The sequence below is a fragment of the Falco peregrinus genome, chromosome 3, assembly GCF_023634155.1.
Source record: "Falco peregrinus isolate bFalPer1 chromosome 3, bFalPer1.pri, whole genome shotgun sequence".
Classification (NCBI taxonomy): domain Eukaryota; kingdom Metazoa; phylum Chordata; class Aves; order Falconiformes; family Falconidae; genus Falco; species Falco peregrinus.
In genome coordinates, this window is record NC_073723.1 from 97863121 (window position 1) to 97884658 (window position 21538).

Here is a 21538-nt window from a genome sequence, read left to right on the forward strand (position 1 = left end):
ATGTTTTTCAGTTTTTAGGGTGGAAAGGAGTAATTTTGTCGTAGGAGAAGAAGTAACTGCATAATGTCCATGACAATTACATACTGGCCAATGGAAGTCAGTCCCTGGTTTTGAAATCATGTAAGTGTATGCATTTTCCATTTGAATGCTGTATTAGGAGAGCCTGTACTCCATTCCCTCCCCGTTGTTTCCCTTCTACTTTTAGCAAAAAGAGACTTCACCAACAAAGAGAGAATAGATTGAACCCTCTTGCACCCAGATTCTTTGAAGCAAAGCTTGAGAGAGACTTTGGCACATAATGTCTCTAACATTATGTTCACTGCCCTTAGAAAGCAATAACCAAATACATTCTGCTGGCCGTTAGCAAGTGCAGTGATTTCAACACAGATGAGAGAAGAGAGGACAAAGAAAGAATATAGAGCATCCCTTTCACTATGAACCTATGGGCCAGCTGGAGTGTTTACAAAGCTCTAAGGCCAGCCAGCAGGGAGTTGCAATAATCTAATTTTAATTATGTGACAAAAGCATGAAGAATCATTTCAAGGGCTAACAGAGGAAAATGGTTGCAGCCTGCCAATATTCCTTAGATGGTAAAAGAAGACAAGTTAACTCACAGAATTTAGTTGTTTCTCAAAAGACTAAATGGGATCTATCACAACTCCCAGCCTGTTGTTGTTAGAGAACAAATGGGTTGCCAGAAAAAGGCTGTAGATGTTAAAGAAAGTTCCCAAGAGGCATCTAGGCAGAACAGCAATACCTATGCTCCTCTTCTTAAATAAAAGATATATTCTACCAGCAAGAAAACAAGGTCCCATAGTCCTATTAAACTGGCTAATATGAAATGCAGAGTATACAAGTTGCTAGGTATAGATTGACAGACCTTCTGTCTGAGTTCTCCAGCATCACAGCCTTCTGGCAGGATCACAGTAATAAAATAGCTGTTTTGCTGTCCCAAAGCAAAGCACAGTTAATAAAAGGGAAGGAGAGGGAAGGGAAAGGGAAAGGAAGGGAAGGGAAGGGAAGGGAAGGGAAGGGAAGGGAAGGGAAGGGAAGGGAAGGGAAGGGAAGGGAAGGGAAGGGAAGGGAAGGGAAGGGAAGGGAAGGGAAGGGAAGGGAAGGGAAGGGAAGGGAAGGGAAGGGAAGGGAAGGGAAGGGAAGGGAAAGGGAAGGGAAAGGGAAGGAGAGGGAAAAAGACGGGGAAGGAAGGGAAAGGGCAAAGCTCAAGTCCTCCTGCTTTGCACACATGCCAGCCCTTTGGCAGCAAAGAAGTGGTGTCTCCTGTCAGTAAACGGAACAGAGCTCACAGCAGTGAGCCAAATCATTTTGACTCCACTGAGTGGATGGCCATAGTGAAAACATGGGGAAGCAAGCTACACTTCATGCTACCAGAAGATGAATCCATAGGCTCTTATTTTAGGATTTTCTTCATCTTTCTGGATGTACTGAATCCAAACTTCTAGGACAAGATTATCCTTAATTTTATTTTTCAGCAATACTCTATACTATCATGGGTCTCTTTAATCTGCTGTTGCATGGGGATTTCATGCTTTGGTTTTGTTATTGCTTGAGGCGTCTAGTAGTGAACAAAATTTCAGTCTTTTGCAAAGGCATTTTTGGAAATACTGCATTTTCAAGCAATTCACATTCAATAATTCAACAGTCACTGGGGCTTCATGGGAACTTTCACATAATGGCATAGCTTGTTTCAGAGCCTGGTGATGTGCCTGAGCTGCTCTTCTTGCCACAGCATCACTCTGATGACAACACTACATAAGATGCCAAAAAAGTGCAAGTAGTTGGTTTTGCTTTTACTCTACATTATTCCATTAAGTGAAATAACACACTGTTAAATAAGTGCGTGTCTTTCAAGTTCAAGAAATGTTAACCTTGCTCCCCATATATCAAATCTTTAGTTACCGTAATTCAGAGCAATTGTCATATTATCATAATTCAGAGCAATTGTCACTTGAAACAGGAGCACACTACAATAATATGTGTATTGAAACGTGGAGTATGGTGTGTGTAGTCACTGCTTTAACATAGTCCTGTTTACATCTGGGTCTGCAATTTTGCAGAGAGAGTGTGTCATGGAAAGAGGATTTGTCTCCTCTATAGCCAACGGAAAAGCTTGCAGAAGTGGTATAATATTTATTGTGCATGTCCTCAAAATGGGTGTAATTCTCTCCATAGAATCAATTAGGTCTCTCTGTAGAGTGACTTTTTAATGAAAGCCTCTACACAAGTACAAATGATTATTAATAAGGTATTATACAAATCATTATCAATAAAGTAACAAAAACTTTTCTCTGCTAACATCCTATACCGTTCTGTCCTTTAGAATGGTCTCAGTGATAATCATTACTAAACTGAACCTCAGAATAATTATGCTCAGCGATGCTGCCAGCAGATATTGCCATCTGCACATTACTTTTCCCCATTATGTGACAGTAATGTTCTCGGTTTTGATCAACATTTTCATTCAGATTTGCATAACTTGAGGTCTTTTTCTGTGAATTTAGCCATTCTTGCATGGGATTCCTTCCAACACCAAGTGCTTTTGGCTCAGGTTAATAGTGCCTTTTTGCATTTCTCTGGAGTAGGATTTAAGGTGTGATGTTAGCATTCCTGTGCTTATTTTCAAACTTTTCCTGGCCCAGGTTTTAACACAGACATGTTGCATACACTTTGAAAATATGTCTGCTGTCACTTGTTAACATGTACCACCATCACACCTTGAAACAGGGCCAGCTTCAGGCACAGATGAAGAAAGCAATGTCCTGTGTCCTGTAGTCTGTCTTCCTCAGTGACTGCCTCTGGTACCTGTCCTGGGGGAGGTGAAAATGAGCTATTTGATCACTACATGATGCCTGAGCATCAATTCTGGTTACTGGTGATGGAAGGTGTCAGAGCAATAAGGGGAACAAGGTGAGCGAAGCAATGATTACTGTTGTGAGGGCTGGGGATGGTTCTTCCTTGCAGCCAAAGTCACTGATGCCTCTCTTGAGGGATGCTACTGGGGCTGCTGAGAGATGCAGCATGATTCTACAGTGGGTCTTAAAATGTAAAATGAACTGGTTTTGCAGCTAGACAACAACTGTGAGCCTGCTGGTGCTTGAATTCAGCTAACTAACAGTTTTACATGGGTAAATTAAACTTTTCTCTGAGTTCTAACCAAGCTGTAAGCTGCTTCTGCCGCTTCGGAGCATGTGCTAGGCATAAAGTCAGACTGATGAAGCATAAAGTGAGACTAGTGATTCCAGGGCAAATCGTTGTATGGCTTTAGAAAGCATGTTAGAAAAGTGGAGGGTGGGGTAGAAAGTTAAGAATTTGGGGTTGTCACCAGCTTTCTGGTGATACAGCTGTTCATATAAAGTTTATGACTACCTGCTGACTTGAATAATTCTTCAAATAGCTCTCAAGCAAATAATTTATACTCTACTGTTATTTTCTTAGTGCTCTGGTGAGGAACATGTGCAGTTTCTGTAAAACTGAAGCCATTTGCCATGAAATTGGCAAACAAGGGTAGATTTTGATAAGTAGTTCAGAGAGGAAAAAGCAAGGAAGGGTAAGGTCTTAGAACAAGTGTCATTTTTGAAACAATCCAGTTTAACTTTTCATTTTAAAAGTGACCCTCTCTCATTTTTACAATGAAGTTTAAAACATAGCATTCTTGAAGCTAGGTGGAACAACTCCATATCCAACCCACAGGATTTTTTTTCACTTACTTGATGCAGAGCCTGAAGTGAATAGTCCATTATTCAATCAGCTCCAAAGGGTGTGAGGTTCAGAAGCCAGAGCAGGGAACTGAGGTGGGAGAGCAGGGTAGAGTGGGGGGAGTGATAAGCTCAGCACTAGCTGTGCGTTGACATTACAAAGATTGTTTTTGTCAAGGGAAGAGGTGGAAAGATCCTCTCTCCTTTTCTATTTTTTGTTCTGTAAAGAAAGCTGAAGTTCACAATGGCATTCCCAAATGCTTGAAAGCTATATACATCAGCATCGCCCTCTCCCTGCAAGTTACTGTACGAATCATGAGGCAGTTTTCTAACAATATGTTTTTTCCCCTCCAACAGCGTAGCTTTCTCTTCAACTGGGGAAATGCCTGGAACCCAAAACAGGTGCCCTAAGGAAATTTCTCCCCCTCCAAAACAGATGCCTTAAGAAAACTTCTCCCCCTCCATACACATTTTAATTTTTTTAAAGTTAGGGACACTTTACATTGGAAATCTTCAAACACCAAAGAAGCCCCAGAGTCTTTGTGGACTGCCAGCTATGACAAAGCTGAGTATTTCTGCAAGGCAAGGTGCAATGCATCACCCATAGTTAAACAGAAAGGTCTTTTGTTTCATGCTGACTGAGGCCCTCAGCAGTCCAATGACTAGTGGGATACCGTGGAATTATAGATCTTGGTGCAAATCTTCAGAAAGAGTATATATTGGTTAAAACTGTTAGGCAAAGAAGTATATACAAACATCTAAGAATATATTTAAGAATGCAGCCATTACACATCAGCTTTAATTGTGCTGAATCCAAAATGTTGTGTAATATAGCCCAATGTTTCAGCCCTACACAAGGCACACCTGTGTCTTTGCAGAGGACTGACCTGGAGTCAGCTTGACAGCTCAGATCCCAAGTGGGCTATCCGGGAGCTTCGTGGATTGAATAGAAGCAGGGAAAGAGTCCAGAAGTTTGCCCACTGCTCCATCTAGTGCTTGTGTTCAGTATCCTGTAGGTTCACGAAGTACCTTTTTCTTCTGAAGGCTGATACCCTAGGAGAGGCATGGGTATGCCAAGGAGCAGCTGAATTGCTGGAGAGCACTTGTAGTCCACTGGCTTCCTAGCTCGTGGGGGCTATCCATTAGAAAGTCTCTCTTTTACTGGCCTCTTTTCTCCACCTGTCAACCTGCTGCGGTGAGCCAAGTGTTCTGAAAGAGCTGCTGAACCGCCTTTGCAAGGGGGTGATCTTCCAGGAACTCTTACGGGAAAAGGAGCATGTAAAGCACGAGACTTACCAATCGCTTGAGCTGTTGTGATGAAAACACACGACTTGTGTCAAGCAGATTGGGTACTGTTTAATGAACTTTGTATTTAATATGACTGTTCATTAACTGTAATAGCTCATTTCTACCCAGGAAGTATCAAATCAGGGGAGAAGTAAGTATTTTGGCAGTGGACTGAAAGGCACGTAATATGGAGGATAGAAGATGGAATATTATGCTGGTCAGAAAGGTGAGGAAAACATTGTTTCAGGCACACTGTGTCCACCCTAGTAATTTCAACAGTGACCAAGAAGGTTTCTGAACATAAATGAAATTGTCCTAGGTTCAGTTGTCAGAACAGCCTCTGGCAGTTACTGCATTGGCCAGTTAGCACATTCCCAGGGAGCTCCCAGGCACAATTCAGAAAATACTCTGGATCAAGGATCATTTAACAGGATGGATGTTGGTGTCCCGTACCATTTGACTCCAGGCACGTTTAGTCTCCCAGTGTAAAGGAAGTCACAGTGTAACACAGTGTGTTACTGAGAATTTTGATCCCGTGTAGTCCTAACCTGAGAGCTTTGGCTCTGCAACTCCAACGGTAATAACTCATGTTTTTAGCTCTAGGCATCCAGGAGAGGAACAGGAAAGGTAATGGCTTCCACAGCTGGGTGAGAGCACAGCCTCAGAAGGAAGTTTTCAGTGTCTTTGCCAGTTTGCAATTCTGAAGCTCTATCTTACTAATTTGATTTTTAAGTATGACTCTAGTCTGAGCAGCTCTCAGTGTTGCCATTGCCAATAATCATCAACTTCCATCCCACTAGCTGGCTTTAGTGTCTTCCAAAATATAAATAGGCTCAAAATAATGGAAGCAGTCATGTCAGCATGCTATAGTAGCCAGGCATTACATATTGCCACAGCACACTAAATACTCTCATGTGGAGGAGAGAAAATTTTCCTGGTGCTGTTTTTGTAAATCTTTTCCTGAATTTATTTATGTTTGCTTAATTTTCTTTCTCCCACTTTCTTCTCCTCCAAAACAAAACACTTCTTATGCTAAAACTGCCAGAGAGGAAGAATGGGCCCAGCACCTGGCAGGGATGTTCAAAAATTAAAAATATGAGATGACCAGTTAAACACAAACCCCAGAATGATCAAAAGAAAACAGAATATCAGTGGAGTGGGAAAGTTCTGGTAGAGGGCAAATTTATTCTGCTTTATATGTATCAGTCAGGTCTTTATTTTTGAACAAATCACTCTGCAGAATAAAATCCCAGGCAGAAGGGTTAATGGGGGAGCTGTGAGTGAGGACATGCAGAGGTCACACGCCGGGGTAGGACATTCTAACTCTGCTCTCTCCTCACCCTCCCTGAGATAGCGTCTATCAGCTGGAAACACATCTCCAGAGCTGGCTGCCTCATGGCAAGGAGAGGCTGTGACTAGAGCTTATGTATGATATATTGGTATCTTGGCAGGAGAGCTCCAGTAATATCCCTTACAAGATCTCTTTATCCTGTGCCTTTCTAATCCGCAAGATGACAGGAAAAGAGAGGGAATTCACTGTGCTAAATCGAGTCCCAGCTCTGTGTGACTGGTACTGGTTTTACTCTGTAAAAGTTGCCTTTTGTTTTATCAAATGCTTTGTGTTTTGGGTTGGGTTTCTTTCAAGAGGAGGAGGGAAGTGTTTTTGTTATTCCCATTCTTGGAGGGGTTGCACAGCAGAGACTTTTCAATCTTAAAAAATTCCAGTATCCAGCCCTTCCTCCTCATTAATTCTTCCCTCTCCTTATGCCCTCTATCCCCAAACTTTCTGTTGCACATTAAGACCTGGGAGTCTTCTGCCAATTGGGATTTCTTCAGTAGTTGCTTATACAATCACTGAAGTCTTTTTTTCAGTACTTGCTGATCCTGTGCTGGGAAGAGAAATGATGGTTGCTCTTGATGCACTGCCTGAAATAAGAACTTAGGGGCTCAAAGGAAACCAGCACTTCTGACAGCAGTTGAAAAGCAACTGAATTGTTTTGAAATGTAAAATTAATGGAGAAAAACAAAGGGAGATGGAAGGCCCCTGATTCAGTTCTTTCATGTAAGATCCCTCTGTACCCTTAGTACTACACTCAGTAATTAAATGCAGTGTTCTTTATATATAGGAGGTCACATGACATTATTTACTGGCCCTTCCTGGCATGAAGTTTCCTGCACTCATGCCAAAGCATCGCATTGTGTAGCACAATTGTACCCTCACCATTTAGTAATTTGGCTTGGTCTGAGGTACATTGACAGAGGCAGGCAGCTAAAGCCAAGCTTAAGTAAAGCTCTAAGGACTGAATTTACTTTCGTCATTCCAGGTAACATTAAAAGTGTCCACAGAGCAAGTCAGGAAACAAGGCAGCTTCACAAAAGAGTGCTCCCAAGAACGGCTGCCGCACTACACCAGTGTTCAGCACTACAGGCTGTTTATAAAGCAGAGATTTACACAAGATATAGCCATTCAGCTGTCAAGTTCAAACGCCTCAAAATTGGAGGGATCCCTGTTCCTGCCAGTTGCTTCTGCCTGTTGAATATTAGGGGCTTACTTGAGAATGCTCCTTTTGGTCTAGGTGTGTGCTTCACTTCCCCCTGAAGATGCAGGGCATAGTGGTCCACTGTGTCTTGCTTTTTGTGAGAAAGATCTTTGTCCAAGATGTTCACACATTGCCTTGAAATGGGGGAATCTGGGTGGGCCAGCAGCAAGGGCCAATATTTTAAATGGAACGTTTCTTCCTCAGCCTGTAGAGAATGGCAGTGCCGCAAGGGTAAAGACTAGAGACTCCCCTGAATGCTGGAGAGGAGACGAACGGGGTCGGAAAGAAGCATGATGTCAGAGGAACAGATGAACAAACTGAGGAAGGCAAGAGCAAGATACAAAATCAGATGTGAGGGGAGAAGAAACACAGTCCCAGTGAAGGGTGCAGCTCTGACCCTGCCATGTGGGGGGCTCCAGCAGCGCTCTTGCCTGCCTGGCAGTGACCTTGGCAGACGAAGACAGGGGGTCAGCCTCAGGCAAAGGGACCCGACCCTGCGCGTTCGCACCAGCCCAAGCTCCGTGCTACTGCTTTTCCTTCAGACAAATGCAAACCCCCTTCAGAGCAAAACCTGGCTCTGATCCATTGATTTTTTTGGAATGTTTCTTTCCCTTCCTTTGAACTTTTCTTCTCACCATCACAGGGAGCATTGTCCTTCCATAGAGGTGTTTTGTATGGGGAAAGGCTGGCAGCCACAGAGGTGGCCGGTGCTGCTTCGTGGGGTAGAGTTGTCTTTGGTAAGGGAAAAAGCAAGCTGATCGTATATACGTGATTTTACTTCCTTTTAACTTGTCTTTCTGTATCCTTGCAACTCATATTCTGTCCCTTGTTTTTCTTCCTAGTGACAGTGTGAACGAATAGTTATCCTCATCTTTCTTTTAGCTGAGTATCTAAGGAAACTGTGACTGAAAGGGATGGTAGCATAAATACTGCCTGCACGGTATGTTCTCCCTTCCTGTTCAAAAACTCGTGGAAAAAATAAAGGGCAGAAATAAATAGCTAACCTCTGTGGGGGCAGTGGCGGAGCAGGTGGGCCACGGCAGCCCAGAGTGGCTGGTCCCCCCGCTGTGGCTGGGACAGCCGGGCTGGTCCTGGGCTTCTGCGGGTCCCCTCTCCATGGGGACATGGGGAGAGGTGGCTCTTCCCTCAGCTCTGTGCTCCAGCGGGACCAGGAGAGGCGAGGGAAGGTGGAGAAGGCCGACAAGGGCAGTGGTGCCAGGCAGGGAGCCCCGTGGGGCAGGGTGACACCTGTGGGGGGCTGTGGGGGGCTACACCTGACACAGGGTGTCCTGCCGGAGCGGGAGGCTGCCCAGGGACTGAAGGTGCAGATGCTGTGCCAGGGAACAGCTGAGTGAATGACACCTGTGGGGGCACAGCAAAGGGGATCCTTTGATACCCTGGGGGGGCACCGACCTGCGGGTAATGGTTCCCTGCTGGTGAGCTACCCCTGTGCTTCCTCCCTCAGGCCTGGCACGTTTTGTGCTGGAACTCCAGTGAAATGCCCAGGAAAATCCCTGTGGCGGGGAGAGGCAGGAGCAGCGGGCAGGCTGCACAGAGCCCCACGTGCGGCGCATCGTGCTGGCATCGTGCTCTGACCATCTCTTCATCATGTGAGCAGGAGGCTCCAAAAGGCCCCCCGCCCCCCATGTATTACCTGAAGCAAGGGCTCACAGCCTCTCCCAGAGGTGTCTGAGGGGTTTGGAGGGATGAAGAAGTCTCCAAATGGCAAGGGCAGGAATGCCATAGCCTGCACGTAACCTGAGCGCCGGTGGCCCTGATGTTTGCCATGCTCAAATGCCCGTCGCCCCGGCTCTGTTCGCCCAGGTGCTCAGCCAGTTGGGGTTCAGTTTCAGAAAGCGGCTGCCCTCCGGCGAAACTCAAGGGAGCAAATTCAGGCAAACCACTCCTGTGGAAATAGGTCTGTGATGGTTGCAAGTGTCTTAGGTGAGCGAGCCCTGGCTGGTGCTCCTGCCTCCCCTCCTGTCTGTGGCCTAGCATGGGAGAGATGGCATCTTTGCTCAGGTCACCCTTGCTTAGGCTCGTGTGTCTCCCTCTGTTCATGGCTGGCAGAGGGAGATGAGTGCTGGCAGGGAGACTAGTGCTCTCTTGCACAGTTGCTATGGTGCTGCGGGCTCCCGCTGCCTACCTGTTCCCTTTTCCAGGGATTCGCGCAAATGTGGTTGTGACACAAGTCTGTGGTGCTTGGTCATGGCACTACTGGACTGTGCGCCAAGGTCTTTGGTAAGAGATCTACCAGTCAAACAGGAGAAAGTGGAATACTTGAAGGCATTTTAAAAGCAGATACCTAGCACCTACTTGCTGCCCTGCCTTTTTTTTGTGCAAGACTCCATGGCTAGGAGCCCTGCAGTTGTCAGCTGAATCTCAGTGTAATTTTATACACAAGGAACATTCACGTCCTGTTCCTTTGATCTCCATCGAAACAGCAGGCTGTTCCTTTGCTCAGAAATGCAGCTTTGTTCTCCCCACTTAACTATGCTCTTACACATCAAGAGACAAGTCCAGCATCCACTGAAGGTAATGGAAAGACATGGATGGTTTTCAATAGCAGTTAGATCAGTGTTCAGATGAACACACAATTCAGTAAGGCAGGCTTTAAACTCTTCTCTTATTAGTAATACAAACATTAGTTTAGTCAACAGAGAGATTTGATCTTTATTTTTAAATGATTTCCAAGTTCAGAAACCATTTAAGCTGTATGCCCAACCAAGAGTTTGCATCTTCTGTTGGAGGAAAAGGCTTAGAAACTTACTGCGCCAAAAAGTGTGAAACTGTGGGCTTCAGCAGATCCTCCTAACAGAGGCAGTAATTAAAGTTGTTGTGAACATTGTATAAGGAGAAATCCATGCATTCATGCTTTTTTTTCCTGAGATTGCCTTTCACTGCTTGTACACAGTGTTCAGCCTCTTCCAACAAGCATCCTAGAAAGACTCAGAACATTACTTCTGCTGGTCTAACAGGGACAGTCAGACAACACAACAGCCCCTTGAGAAAGCATATACCAGGCTATCTACCTCTAAAACCCACCCTGCCGCATGAGGTGGATGTGGAAAAGTTACGTGCTCTGGGCTTAAACTCTTGGATATGCTTAGGAGGAAGAATTGAGTGTCTCACTTCTGAAACAGGTCTGTGTCCTTCCCATGTAAAGCTGACAAGTTAGCCAGCATCACTTCTGAGCCCACCGGTTGAACTACACTGTGCCACAGCTTCATTGTCAGTCTTTGATTCTATTAAGTTTTTCTAAGTAGACCGTTTATAATGATACTTGCAAAGGCCCTCTTGCTTCTTGTTGTTTTTTCCAAGGTATCTTTGCTGCGTAGCTGATTTGAGAGACTAGCAATTGTGTCTGACGCGCAGATGAGCCAGGCAGAAGCACGTGAGTGGTCCTGTTACAAAAAAGGCACCTTTCCTGGTGCTGTGCTCCTCTTTCTGTACCACAGGGGACAGTGGAAGAAATGGCATTGGCTGCAGACAGACCATCGTTTGTCTTTCTGAAACTATGGGAAGGCACTGGGAGACTATTAGTTACTTGAGTAACTTCTCTGTAAGGGGAGGCAAATTAACATGGTGGAACAGTCCATATGGATATATATGTGCATGCACACACCAGTTTTTATTCCAAGCCTGGCCTGGTAGCCTTGGCTTAAAGTACCTAAGAGACAAAATTCAGTGGACAGCCCGGGTTAACTGTGGTGAGAATGTACCCTCAGATCTCTTCCTCTAGTTGTCAGGTTGTTGGATAATTTTGAAACAGCTGAGTGAAGATTCTCTTTTTCCTATTTTCTTTTTTTCTCTTCTTCCTGTTTTTCTCCTATCCTTTCTGGGAAACACTGGGTGATTGTCAGGTTTTCTTCTCTATTGCTAATAGAGTTTTTTCACAAAACCTGCCAATTTAGCCAGGCCTGGAGCTGAGGTGAAAGAAAGGCTCTTTCTGATGGGTTGCCTTGCTCAGCTCTTCAGGTGGGATCCCAGCTGCTCAGGAAACGAGATGAGCTCTTGCTCCGCCCCTTAGTGATTTAGTACAAGTCTGGCAAGAGCAGAGGAGAAAGCAGGAAAGCTTTTTTCTTCCTGAGAAGGATAAGGGAGAACTATCATGAGACTGTAAAAATAAGGGGCTACCTTTTCATCTGTTCTATGGTGCCAGGCCTGTGCTTTAAGAGAAGAGTGGTCCTGCGTTGCAGCTGAATTTCCTTGGCTTGGAAAGTGAAAAAGAAGAACGTGTCACCTGTAACTGGAGGTAAGAAAGTCAAAAGCCAGGGTAGAAGCAGAGGTAAGTGTGGTGTGGGGTTGATGGGGGAGGGAGGTGGACAGAGCTGGTGGCCCAAATGGAAGTGGTGGTGGATGAGTTTAGAGGTGGACCAGAGGGGAGTGACAGGGCTGGGGGTGGGGAGAGCATGAACAGCACAATTGCTTTACTTGTCTTTGGAAGAACTAGCTATTGTGTGTGTGTTGGAGGTAGGGCATGGGGGTTTCCAAAGTCAAAAGACTGGCCAAACGCATCACTAACAGAAGCAGTCATCTTTTTCCATGTGGACAACTCACCCCTGCTTTGTATATCTCAGCCCATAAATCTCTTTCTCTGTTGTACGCTCAGTGCTTGTCAAATAGATGTTTTGGGGGCCTGTTGTCACCTTGCTGTCTGAAGCTCTCACCTCTTTGCTGGTTACTCCGCACAATAAGTTAAAAGCCTTTTTTCTTACTCTTAGGGTCCCACCATGTTCTACTACCCCAAATCTTTGCTGGTCTCAGTTTTTTTCCTGCACACCTGCTTTTATGTTTTCCCATGTGTATACAATGTCTTTCCAACCTCTTCTTCCCTGCTTCCTAGGAAAAGGGAGTCTTTTCATGAAGCTATCCAAGAAGTGAGCTAAACTTCATAATATAATAAAGTAAACTTGATGGAAAAATGATAATGTGTATGTGCTCAAACTTAGTGACTGGCTAGTTACAAATTTACCTCTTCCTGGCTCTTCTCATTTGGTTTGTTGCTTTCAATTAGTGTGTAACAACTAGGATTAGGTACCACTTTCCCAGGTGAGCAAGGTAGTAACAAGACCCAGCTGTGCCTTGTGATAAATGATTTACTTATGCCCAAAAAGAAGACAGCTGCAGGGAGTTGTTCATTTTTGTAAGACAGCCTAGATCCGTATTGGTTTATTGATGCAGCTGTGAGTTATCAGACTTGATGAAAGTCCTGGAGTAATTGTGGCTTCTGCTGCAGTTGTTTCCTTTGGTGGTACCCTTGGCTCATGTCTGGAGGTGAGGGCTGAGGGGTGTATGTACCCTCTTGACTTTCAGAACTTGGGTGGTCTTGTTCAGTCTGTTTCCCTGTAGTCTGGTGGACAGTTGCTAGAAAAAAATGTGATGTGTTGTGGCATTTTGTTCAGTTCCTCTTCCCTAACCTGGAACAAAACAACAATACCAGCAGTGCTTTATGATAAGGGATGGAAGCACATATGTGTCAAACAACTGCAGCAGCTCGTTCTATCTTTCTACCCAAATGTGATCAGAATGTTACTCCGGCTAGCACTGAACTTAGTCAGTTTATTCTGGTGTCCATGGAAGATGCATTTTTCACTATAGGAAAAGACTGCTCCAGAAGTTTCTTCTCCTGTGCATTTTTTTAGAGTAATCTTCCAGGCTTTCGGCAAAAATAAACCTGGACTTCCAATGTCTATGAGATGAATATAGGGCCTGTTGTGCTGCCGTTAATCAGGTTTTGGTAGTAGAGTATATAAACCATCTGTATTAGCTTGATTTATAAAAAGTAGAGGGATTTAGCTTAGGTGATCAAGCAAACACTGGAAAAATACACAGCAGAATTAGATGACCTGTTTTTTTCACTTCAGCAGAAATCTTCATGTCCTTCACTGTAAAATCACCCACTTCCTTGTTTCCAAACTGAATTTCTTCCAGCCTACCTGGGGATTTCTTCAGTGTCTTTTCCAGGGCATCTCCCTGTAGAGATATTAGAAGCTTTCAGCAGGGTATATTTTGACGTTGGGGTGACACTTTGCTGCTTGCCTTCTGCCTTTTTTTTTTTTCCCCATGCGTAGAGGTGATGGACCCTGATACCAATGAAAGCCTAGAAATAATGATGTGCTAATAACCTCACTGCTCACTCGTGAGTGTTGTCTGCAGTGAGAATTCCCCTTTTCTGCTGAGCGATGTGTCTGTGAAGCTTGCAATGTTGCTGTACACCCAGCAGATGTGGGGATTTTGTAATGAGGCCTGAAGTATTTAGGCAAGTTACTTTATTACTGCTCAAGAGACTTAAGAATAGCTTTGTTAGAGCTTTGTAATTGTGATACTGCTGGCCTCTGCTGCATACAAATGAGCAGCCCAATCTTAGATCTCTGCTGCTGAGGGTAGCACTTCTGGGAAGATGCAGTGATTATTTGATCAGTCAGGAGGCTGGATTCTACCGTCTTCTGTATGATGAGCAGTTTTAGCCATGTTAAACCCACACCAAGGACCTAGGGTTGAAATAATCGCTATCCTGCTACAAGTTTCCTGAGTTATCTGCTCCCCAGACTTCTATTGCCATAAATAACTCTAGAAGCCGGGCCTTGCTGCCAGAAGTGTTAAGTGCTGCAAATAGTATAGAAGATGACTCATGTAGTGAGATGAAGGTGGAGCATGAATCAGTAGGAAGAAAACTGATATACAAAGGAGACAGTTTGAACGCAGATGACACAAAAAAATCTGAACAAAGCAATGTTCAATCATCATAAAAATGAAACAAAAGACTTTTGAAAAAGAGAAAGAAACTCTTCTTTCTAATGACAAAGGCTATCGTAGCAATAGCCTGAAGTGGGAAGGTATTGCATGCTGAGCATGTCATTCCTTACCCAAGATACACTGCAGACTGCATAAGAAGAGATGAATGGAAAATTCTTCCCAATATGTCCAAACTAAACAGATTATTCACCAAGCATGTTGCTTTCCAGATTGTTCTGTGTCTATATAAGCTGAGGAAAGAACTTTTTGCTAAACAGTTTTGGGTGATCAGGAGTCCTTATAGCTTCAATGAACCCACACTGAAAGCTAACAGCAATAGAAATGCTAAAATAATAACTGGTGTGCATCCCTTGTGAATGATAACTCATGATAAATGGATAAAATTTCTGTAGATCGTTCCACTTGAAACTACAGCTTTTGGTCTTTTTGCTTACCCCTCTAGCTCTCACACATAGGAGTGCCTTTAAAGGTAGCCTTGAAAGAAAGTCAACCTGATAGATGATATCCTACAGTTGCTGGTGCATTAATAAGCTAAAGTGTCCCATGCTGCCTATAATTCAACTCCTACTACTTCTTGGGAGTAAGGGTGTTTATTAAGAGCTTAATGTAACTCTTCAGGGGTGAGGATTAAACATTTTCATGTTTGACATCAGCTATGATTCTTTGAACATTGGGAAGAGACTCTTCACTGAGAGAGGGTGGTTGATTGCTGGACCAGGCTCCCCAGGGCAGTGGTCACAGCACCAAGCCTGCCAGCATCTGAGCAATGCCCTTAGCTGTATGGTTTAGTTTTAGGTAGTCCTTTGAGGAGCAGGGAGTTGGACTCTATGATCCTTATGGGTCCCTTCCAACTGGAGATATTCTATATTATCTTTTTGAAGCACTGGAGAGAAAACCGGCATTTATTTATTTTTTTTTCCTTCCCCTCAATGCTGAAGTGTAATTGTGCAAGGAAGCCTGGATACTTGTACCTTAGGTGGAAGTTCTGGCTCTGCTGGCATTTTTAGTAAGAGCCAATGTTAAAGCAGTAGAGGCTGGTTTATCCTGTGGCGTATATGGCTCTTCCTTGTTACGCTAGACCTGTGAAATGCTGGTCTCAAAAGTACCGCTCCTTTAGGGAATGAATACTTAGAAACAGGTATAAAAAAAGCATTTTAACCTGTACTGCTTGGAGTCCCTTTGTTTGGGGTAAAGTGAGGGATGGTCAGAAGACTGAAGGCTTTTAGCACAGCTGTTCCAGTGTCACCAACGCAGGATATCCAGAGAAGACAGGTAATACTGCCAAGGCTTGAGGGATGCAGATACTTAAGTGGAGCAGAACTATGCATGGGAAGGGAAAGCTCTTGCAAAGGTGTCTCATCTCCAGTATTATTAGAAAAATACTCTCAAACCTGGTTGTACTCGTCTTTCACAGTGTTGTGAGGTCTGTGAGCTCAGTTCTTCATTGAAGCTACTGCTGGACTGAAATTTGACATAAAGCTAGTCATGCTTATTCCTGGTCAAATCCAAAATCTCAGACGTGAATTTACCTATGTATTAATACTCAAAATCCAGAGCTGCATGTTGTAACTTGGAATATTTCTGGGCAAGAAACCTTTTCTTCTGCGTCTGTGTTTAGTGCATCTAGTCCCTCTATTCATAGGCAATCTGCTGCATTTGAGTTCTAATGGAGTAAATTATTCTTACAGGAGATAACACAGGCCAAACTTTCTGTTGCTTCTAAAGGACAACTAATAGTTAACAGCTAGTGTCAGATTTGTTTACATTTGTAGGTCACCCAGCAGTGGGCCCAGCTCAAATGTAAAATATCATTTGGAAAAGTTGGCTTTCAGTAAGAAGTATGAGGTTCATTTCTAAAAGCTGTACTGATTCTAAGACAAAAAAAAAAGTGCCTTCCTCATGTTGGGAGGATAGAAATTCTCTAAGGAGAAATAGCACAGACTGAGTTTCTGTCAATAAAAGAGTATGTGTAATTTAATACCAGACAGCTTTTTAATACAGGAGGAAAAAAATACCAAAAAAACCAGCAGACACTTGCATATCTTATGAAGGGAAAAAATATAAAAACCTGCCTGCAGTATGTTACCTAAATTTAACCACAGAGGGGATAATCCTCTCGGATACTCAAAAATTTGTCTGAGGGAAGAAAGTAAAGTCTATGGAGAAGCTGTACTTGGAGACCCTCTAGCCCCGTTTTCCAAAGTGCTGGCAATAGGAAATCTGTTAGGCAGCACCAGTGGCCAGATTGTAAGGTGGCAGTTGCTCCTTTAGTCCTCCTTATGAAAGTTTCTGTTTGATCCTCAATAACATAAGAGTCTGAGGTTAGAGGCTTGCCTCAAATGACAAAGTTACTCAGAATCATCCTTGGTTTGAGCTTGAGTTGTTCCCATGTTCAAGCAGTGGTGAGATCATGCTTTGGACAGCATGTATCCATAGATGTGTTAAACTCCTTACAGACTCCCTGCAGACCTTCTCCCTCCTGACATCTATACTTGAAACCCTATCTGGAGGAGGCACCTGGTCTTTAACGTAATGCTTGAGTTCAGAAGCCAAAATAAACCCCAGGTTATCATTCAGAATGAAAAGAAAATGGATGCTAGCTTCTTAGTAGTCAAATACCAGTTCTGTAACTTTTTTTAAATCCATGTTTTTTTAATGGCTTCTTAATCTGAGATCAAATGTGAATTGTAGATTTCTCAGAAGTGTGAATATTTAGGATTTCTGAGGACTTAAGTGTAATTGTAAGCCCTCCAGTAGTATTTCTTCTCCGTTTGTGGACTTGAGAAACAAGTTTGTGGCATGTAACTTCCAGTGAGTTTTCCAAAGGGCAAGTTCTTAGCACTGTTGTTATCTCCTTTGTCCCCATTTCAAACAAGCCCAGAAGATGCAAAAAACTGGAAACTGCTGCCAGCTTCTGTTGTATTAACATCCCTAGAATGCAGTTCTCTGTTAAACAAACTTGCTTCTGAAGTCTTAAAGGAGGTATGTTTGGATGCTTTGTGTGTGCAGAAACTGAATCTCGGGGTGCTGAAAGCAGGGTCAGAGCTGTAGCAGTGGTCCTGTCCCATATAATGACACTTACCTTGTTTTCATACACTTCTGCTGTCTTGGCAGTGGTACTTTGGCTCTTGATTATTCCCTGCATCCTCAGCTCCTCTAGAATGTCTGATGATTTTTGCCTCCTTGTATCCCGTAAGGACCATGATTTACTGATGAACTCACTGGTGAGCAGTGCATCTTCAAAAGATGAAAACATTAAAGCTTAATACTTGTAGAGCACTTGTCATTCAAACAAAGCTTTATGATGCATTTCCAATGCCAGAGATTTTATTTAAGAGGTTACATACTGAGAACATCCAGTGGAGGAGGCCTGCTCCAGGCTCTCTTCACTGCTTAAACTTTGCAGCAAGCTTTTTAGTGGCTTGAAAAACAGTGCAGGCACCTGGTTCAGTTTCTGACTGCAGTCAGTTACCCCCAGAGTGGCACATTCAGGAAAGTGTGGAAGCATGTGTTGAAGACCCATGAATTCAATTTTTGAGTGTGTTCCCTAATGTCCACAGGGAGCTCTTTGCAGTTCAAGTTCTCAAGGGTTCTGTGATCTGGTCAGAGAAAGCCAGGCTGGGACAAGATAGTACAAGGCTACTAACAGGTAGTCTTGTAAACATCACTCTGTTCTGTTAAATGAACCCAAACGTTCATATGCTGTTGTGGTCTATGATATGTAGCAATGCTGTTGCAACATTTGAGCCTGATCATAAGCATTCCAACACTTAATTATATATTTATAAACAGCAATTAAGAATAAAACCCAAATTATTTTGATAACCCTTCTGAGTGGCTGTCTAGTTTCCGCATATTAGACATGAATAAACAACAAAGACTTGATTGCCAAGACCCATCAGGTTTTTCAACCCTCAGTTGACAGTTCTACCATCTGCCCAACCTCTATTGGCAGAAGTTAGAGCTTTTGTACAAAGACTGCTTGGACCAAATAAAAATTGGTTATTTGACATCCGCCAGTCCCTATAAGCAGTGTGAGTATGACAACGTTGGCTTATGTTTTTAGTTGTAAAACAAAAATAAAGAGTATCTACCACCTTGTAGAAGCTGATTCCATACCTTGCCTAAAATAACTGAACCAGTTACCCAAAAAGTACAAGGGTTCAGCTGTCAGTCAGAACACGTAAATGTCAGAAGCCAGTATACAGCAAAACATATCCTTGTGAAAAATAAAAGCATGATGAGTGGGCAACATTGACAAGTGATGTGAATTTTTATTGGTTTTACTCATCCATTCAGGAGGAAAATGTAGTTGAAGTATCTTGGTATGGTATGGGGTTTTTTTGTGTGTCTCCAAACAGATGATTGAAGCATAATTTCAAAACCTTTCTGTTTAGAAATTTCCTGTGAAGTTATCTTTCAGCGAGTGGGAGGAAAAGGAGTTTGAAATTAATGAAACGCCATTTCAGAGCAAGCAAATAATTTTGTTCAATATGAAATGAAATCCTTTCATCACGTCCTTCTGTGGCATTGGGAGTTAAGTCCTCTTTAATGAATAGCAAACACCAGTAATTATTCCTTTTGTGTTCAATTTGAAATGTTTTATTGCAACCCTTGTTTATTACAAAGAGTAAACAACGACTGTAGATTTTCCATTTAGTGTGTTTGTGAAATGTAAGCTGTTCATAGCACTTTAAAAATACAAGAGTTAAACTACAAAATTAGGAGGTTTAAATGCACCAGAGATGGTGCTGCTTTTCCATTAGCAACTCTTGCTACAATGGTACCCTAAGATTACAGAAAAGTTTGGATTTAAGTGTTCACTTGTACCTAAAAAATACATTTCTTAGCAGACCTTTGCTTATTGTCATGATGACTTCTGGAATCTTTAGTTTTCTCTATATGATAACTGGCCCTGCCACTTTGGATTGCAGACTTAAGGAATAACATGGTGTTTACTTACTGTCTCTACCTGATGGTAGTCAGGGGCATTGCATCGACCATTCTGTTGTAAAAAATGACTAAGAGCAGACTGACAGCTCTCGTGTGGGCAATGCATCCTCCCAGTGTGCTGTAACCCCAGTCAGAGAGGGCTACCCCTGGGGACAAGGCTGAGTTTGTTCTCTTGGTGTGTTCCAGGTGTCTGCCAAGACAAGTACCTACCTACCCTGCTGCCTGTTCTGGTAGTGAGGCTTGAGTCATGCTGCAGAAGATAACCACCAGCTAGGAAGTGCTTTCTGCTACTATAGTATGGTTTTAAATCAATGCTGACAGCTCAATACTTGTGTTGCAGCATGAGCGCTTCTGGGTGTAGAAGCTGACTGTAGCAATAGACTGCCAAGAATAATTCCTCCTAGACCTCCATTTGTGGAGCTGGTATGAACTTCGGTTGCTGTTTACCTGTGTGTTGTGCATTGCTGTTTTTCTGAGGTGTAAATCTTTCTGGTAGGTCGTTGGGGGAGTCTCCCTCACTGGTCTCGCATCCAAGTTTGGCTCTGTCCTTTGAGGTGCCCATTGGCCAAGCTGCCCCATCCTGTGAGGGGGCAGCTTCTGTTCCAGCAGTGCTGTCATTTTTAGTCTACAAGAAAATGAAGAAACAAATGAGAAAAGCTCCTTGGCTTTCTAAAGATTTAAGGTGGTATCTAGAGTAGTACCACAGAACCGGCAGGTTCAGAGTGCAGTGGAAGACAAAGACGTTCCTGGTACTTCTCCATGTTCTGTCACAGGTGGATGTTGATGGTGAGGAGAGGAAAGCAATAACTTCAAGCCTAAACATGTCCATATTATGGTATTGTTTCAGAACTTCAAGTGCCTTCTGTATGTGGATCGTTAGTAAGAAATTTAAACCTGAGTTTTAAATTTAGCACTCAGTAAGGTGTTAACCTATGCACCTTCTAAACAATAGCTTTGAACCTCCAAAGTATGCAGGATGAGACCCTAGATGTCTCTTTGTCTCTTCCCTGTATGTTGGGCTTGAGCCAACTCAATTCTGCAAACACGCAAGTGGCCGTGCACAGGTATATAGGCAAATATTACAGGGTACAAGCCCCCTGCCTCGTAACTCTTTGTGACAAAACCCACCTTGCTGCAGTGTTGTAATTCATTACTGGTGTGGGATGTAGGTGCCTTTAATTGTATCTTTCAGTGAGGCAAGTTGGGTCAGACGGTGGTAAAGCAACTTTTCAGGTGCTGTTTCATCAGCTCATGCACGTGGCCAGATAACCTGCTCTCCCTGTGACAGACGGGTTGTGTTAAGCTGAGTGAGTAGCCCCTCTCTTAAAGAGCTCCCTGACACAGTCAGAGCTCCTGCTAATATCAGCAAAATCATTTCCCTGTGTATGCATATGTCCTTGTACACCTGCACGTCAAGACGTCAAATGTATTTTACAGAGCCCGTTGGAAGAAGGCCCTACCTGGCTTTTGGCTTCCTGGTTCTTCTGTAGCTCTTCAGAAGACAGCTGGGTGACAGCGACCCGGTTAGAAATATTGCAGCCCATGGTGAAACTGTGACCATCTGCTGGCTGCAAGTCCAGGGAGCAGGAATGTCCCAGCCTCTTCCGTGGGAGCTCGGTTGTTCGCTATCACCATGGAGTCTAACTGTTGCCAGGGCCTGTTGCTACAATAAATAACACCACAGAAGGCTTTCTTCTTACATCCTGGCATACAGGCATCGCTGTCTTTGTCCAGGCACCCTCCTCTGAAGTTGAGAGGGAGTGTTTCTTCTTGCACAGCTGGGGTGTTGGTCTGAGAGCAGCAAATCCCTACCGGTCATTCAGGGTGCTGGTGGACCTCCTGTGGGAACTCAAGTGAAGGCGCTTCAGTACCTCCAGTCTTCCCCCTCCTCCCTTTTTTAAGTGAACAAGATAGTTTCATGTAAAATACACACACATTTCACTCTCTGGTTGGATTTCTTAAGTATTCTTCAAAAACATTGGAAAAGACCAGCCCTGAATCTGGGATTCCGAGCAGCAAGGCAAGCTTTTAAATGGGAAGAAATATCATCAGTTGGCAGGGACAGGCTGTGACTAGGGAAAACGTTTTAAATGTCCTTTGAGATCATTGTACAATTCCTTGATTACTGTTTTGAATCTGTTTATATCCTTAGGAGTAGATGTCTGTAGGAGATTTTTTTCTTTTTTTTTTTTTAAAAAGAAAAAAACAGCCATGGTTTATACTTCCAAGAGGTTATTATAGAAGATAGCAGGGAAATGTTAAGGCAGTGCTGTCAGTTGAAGATCC

The 21538-nt window shown here is 43.5% G+C and overlaps 1 protein-coding gene across 1 annotated transcript; it reads right to left on the reverse strand.

The window, feature by feature from the left end:
• Window positions 1-12734: 12734 nt before the first annotated feature.
• On the reverse strand, window positions 12735-20796 carry STMND1 (stathmin domain containing 1). The gene is given in 6 exon segments (XM_055799890.1): window positions 12735-12908; window positions 12910-12963; window positions 13394-13516; window positions 17382-17536; window positions 19700-19877; window positions 20713-20796. Coding segments are annotated over 6 exon segments (768 nt in total).
• Between the last annotated feature and the right edge of the window lie 742 nt (window positions 20797-21538).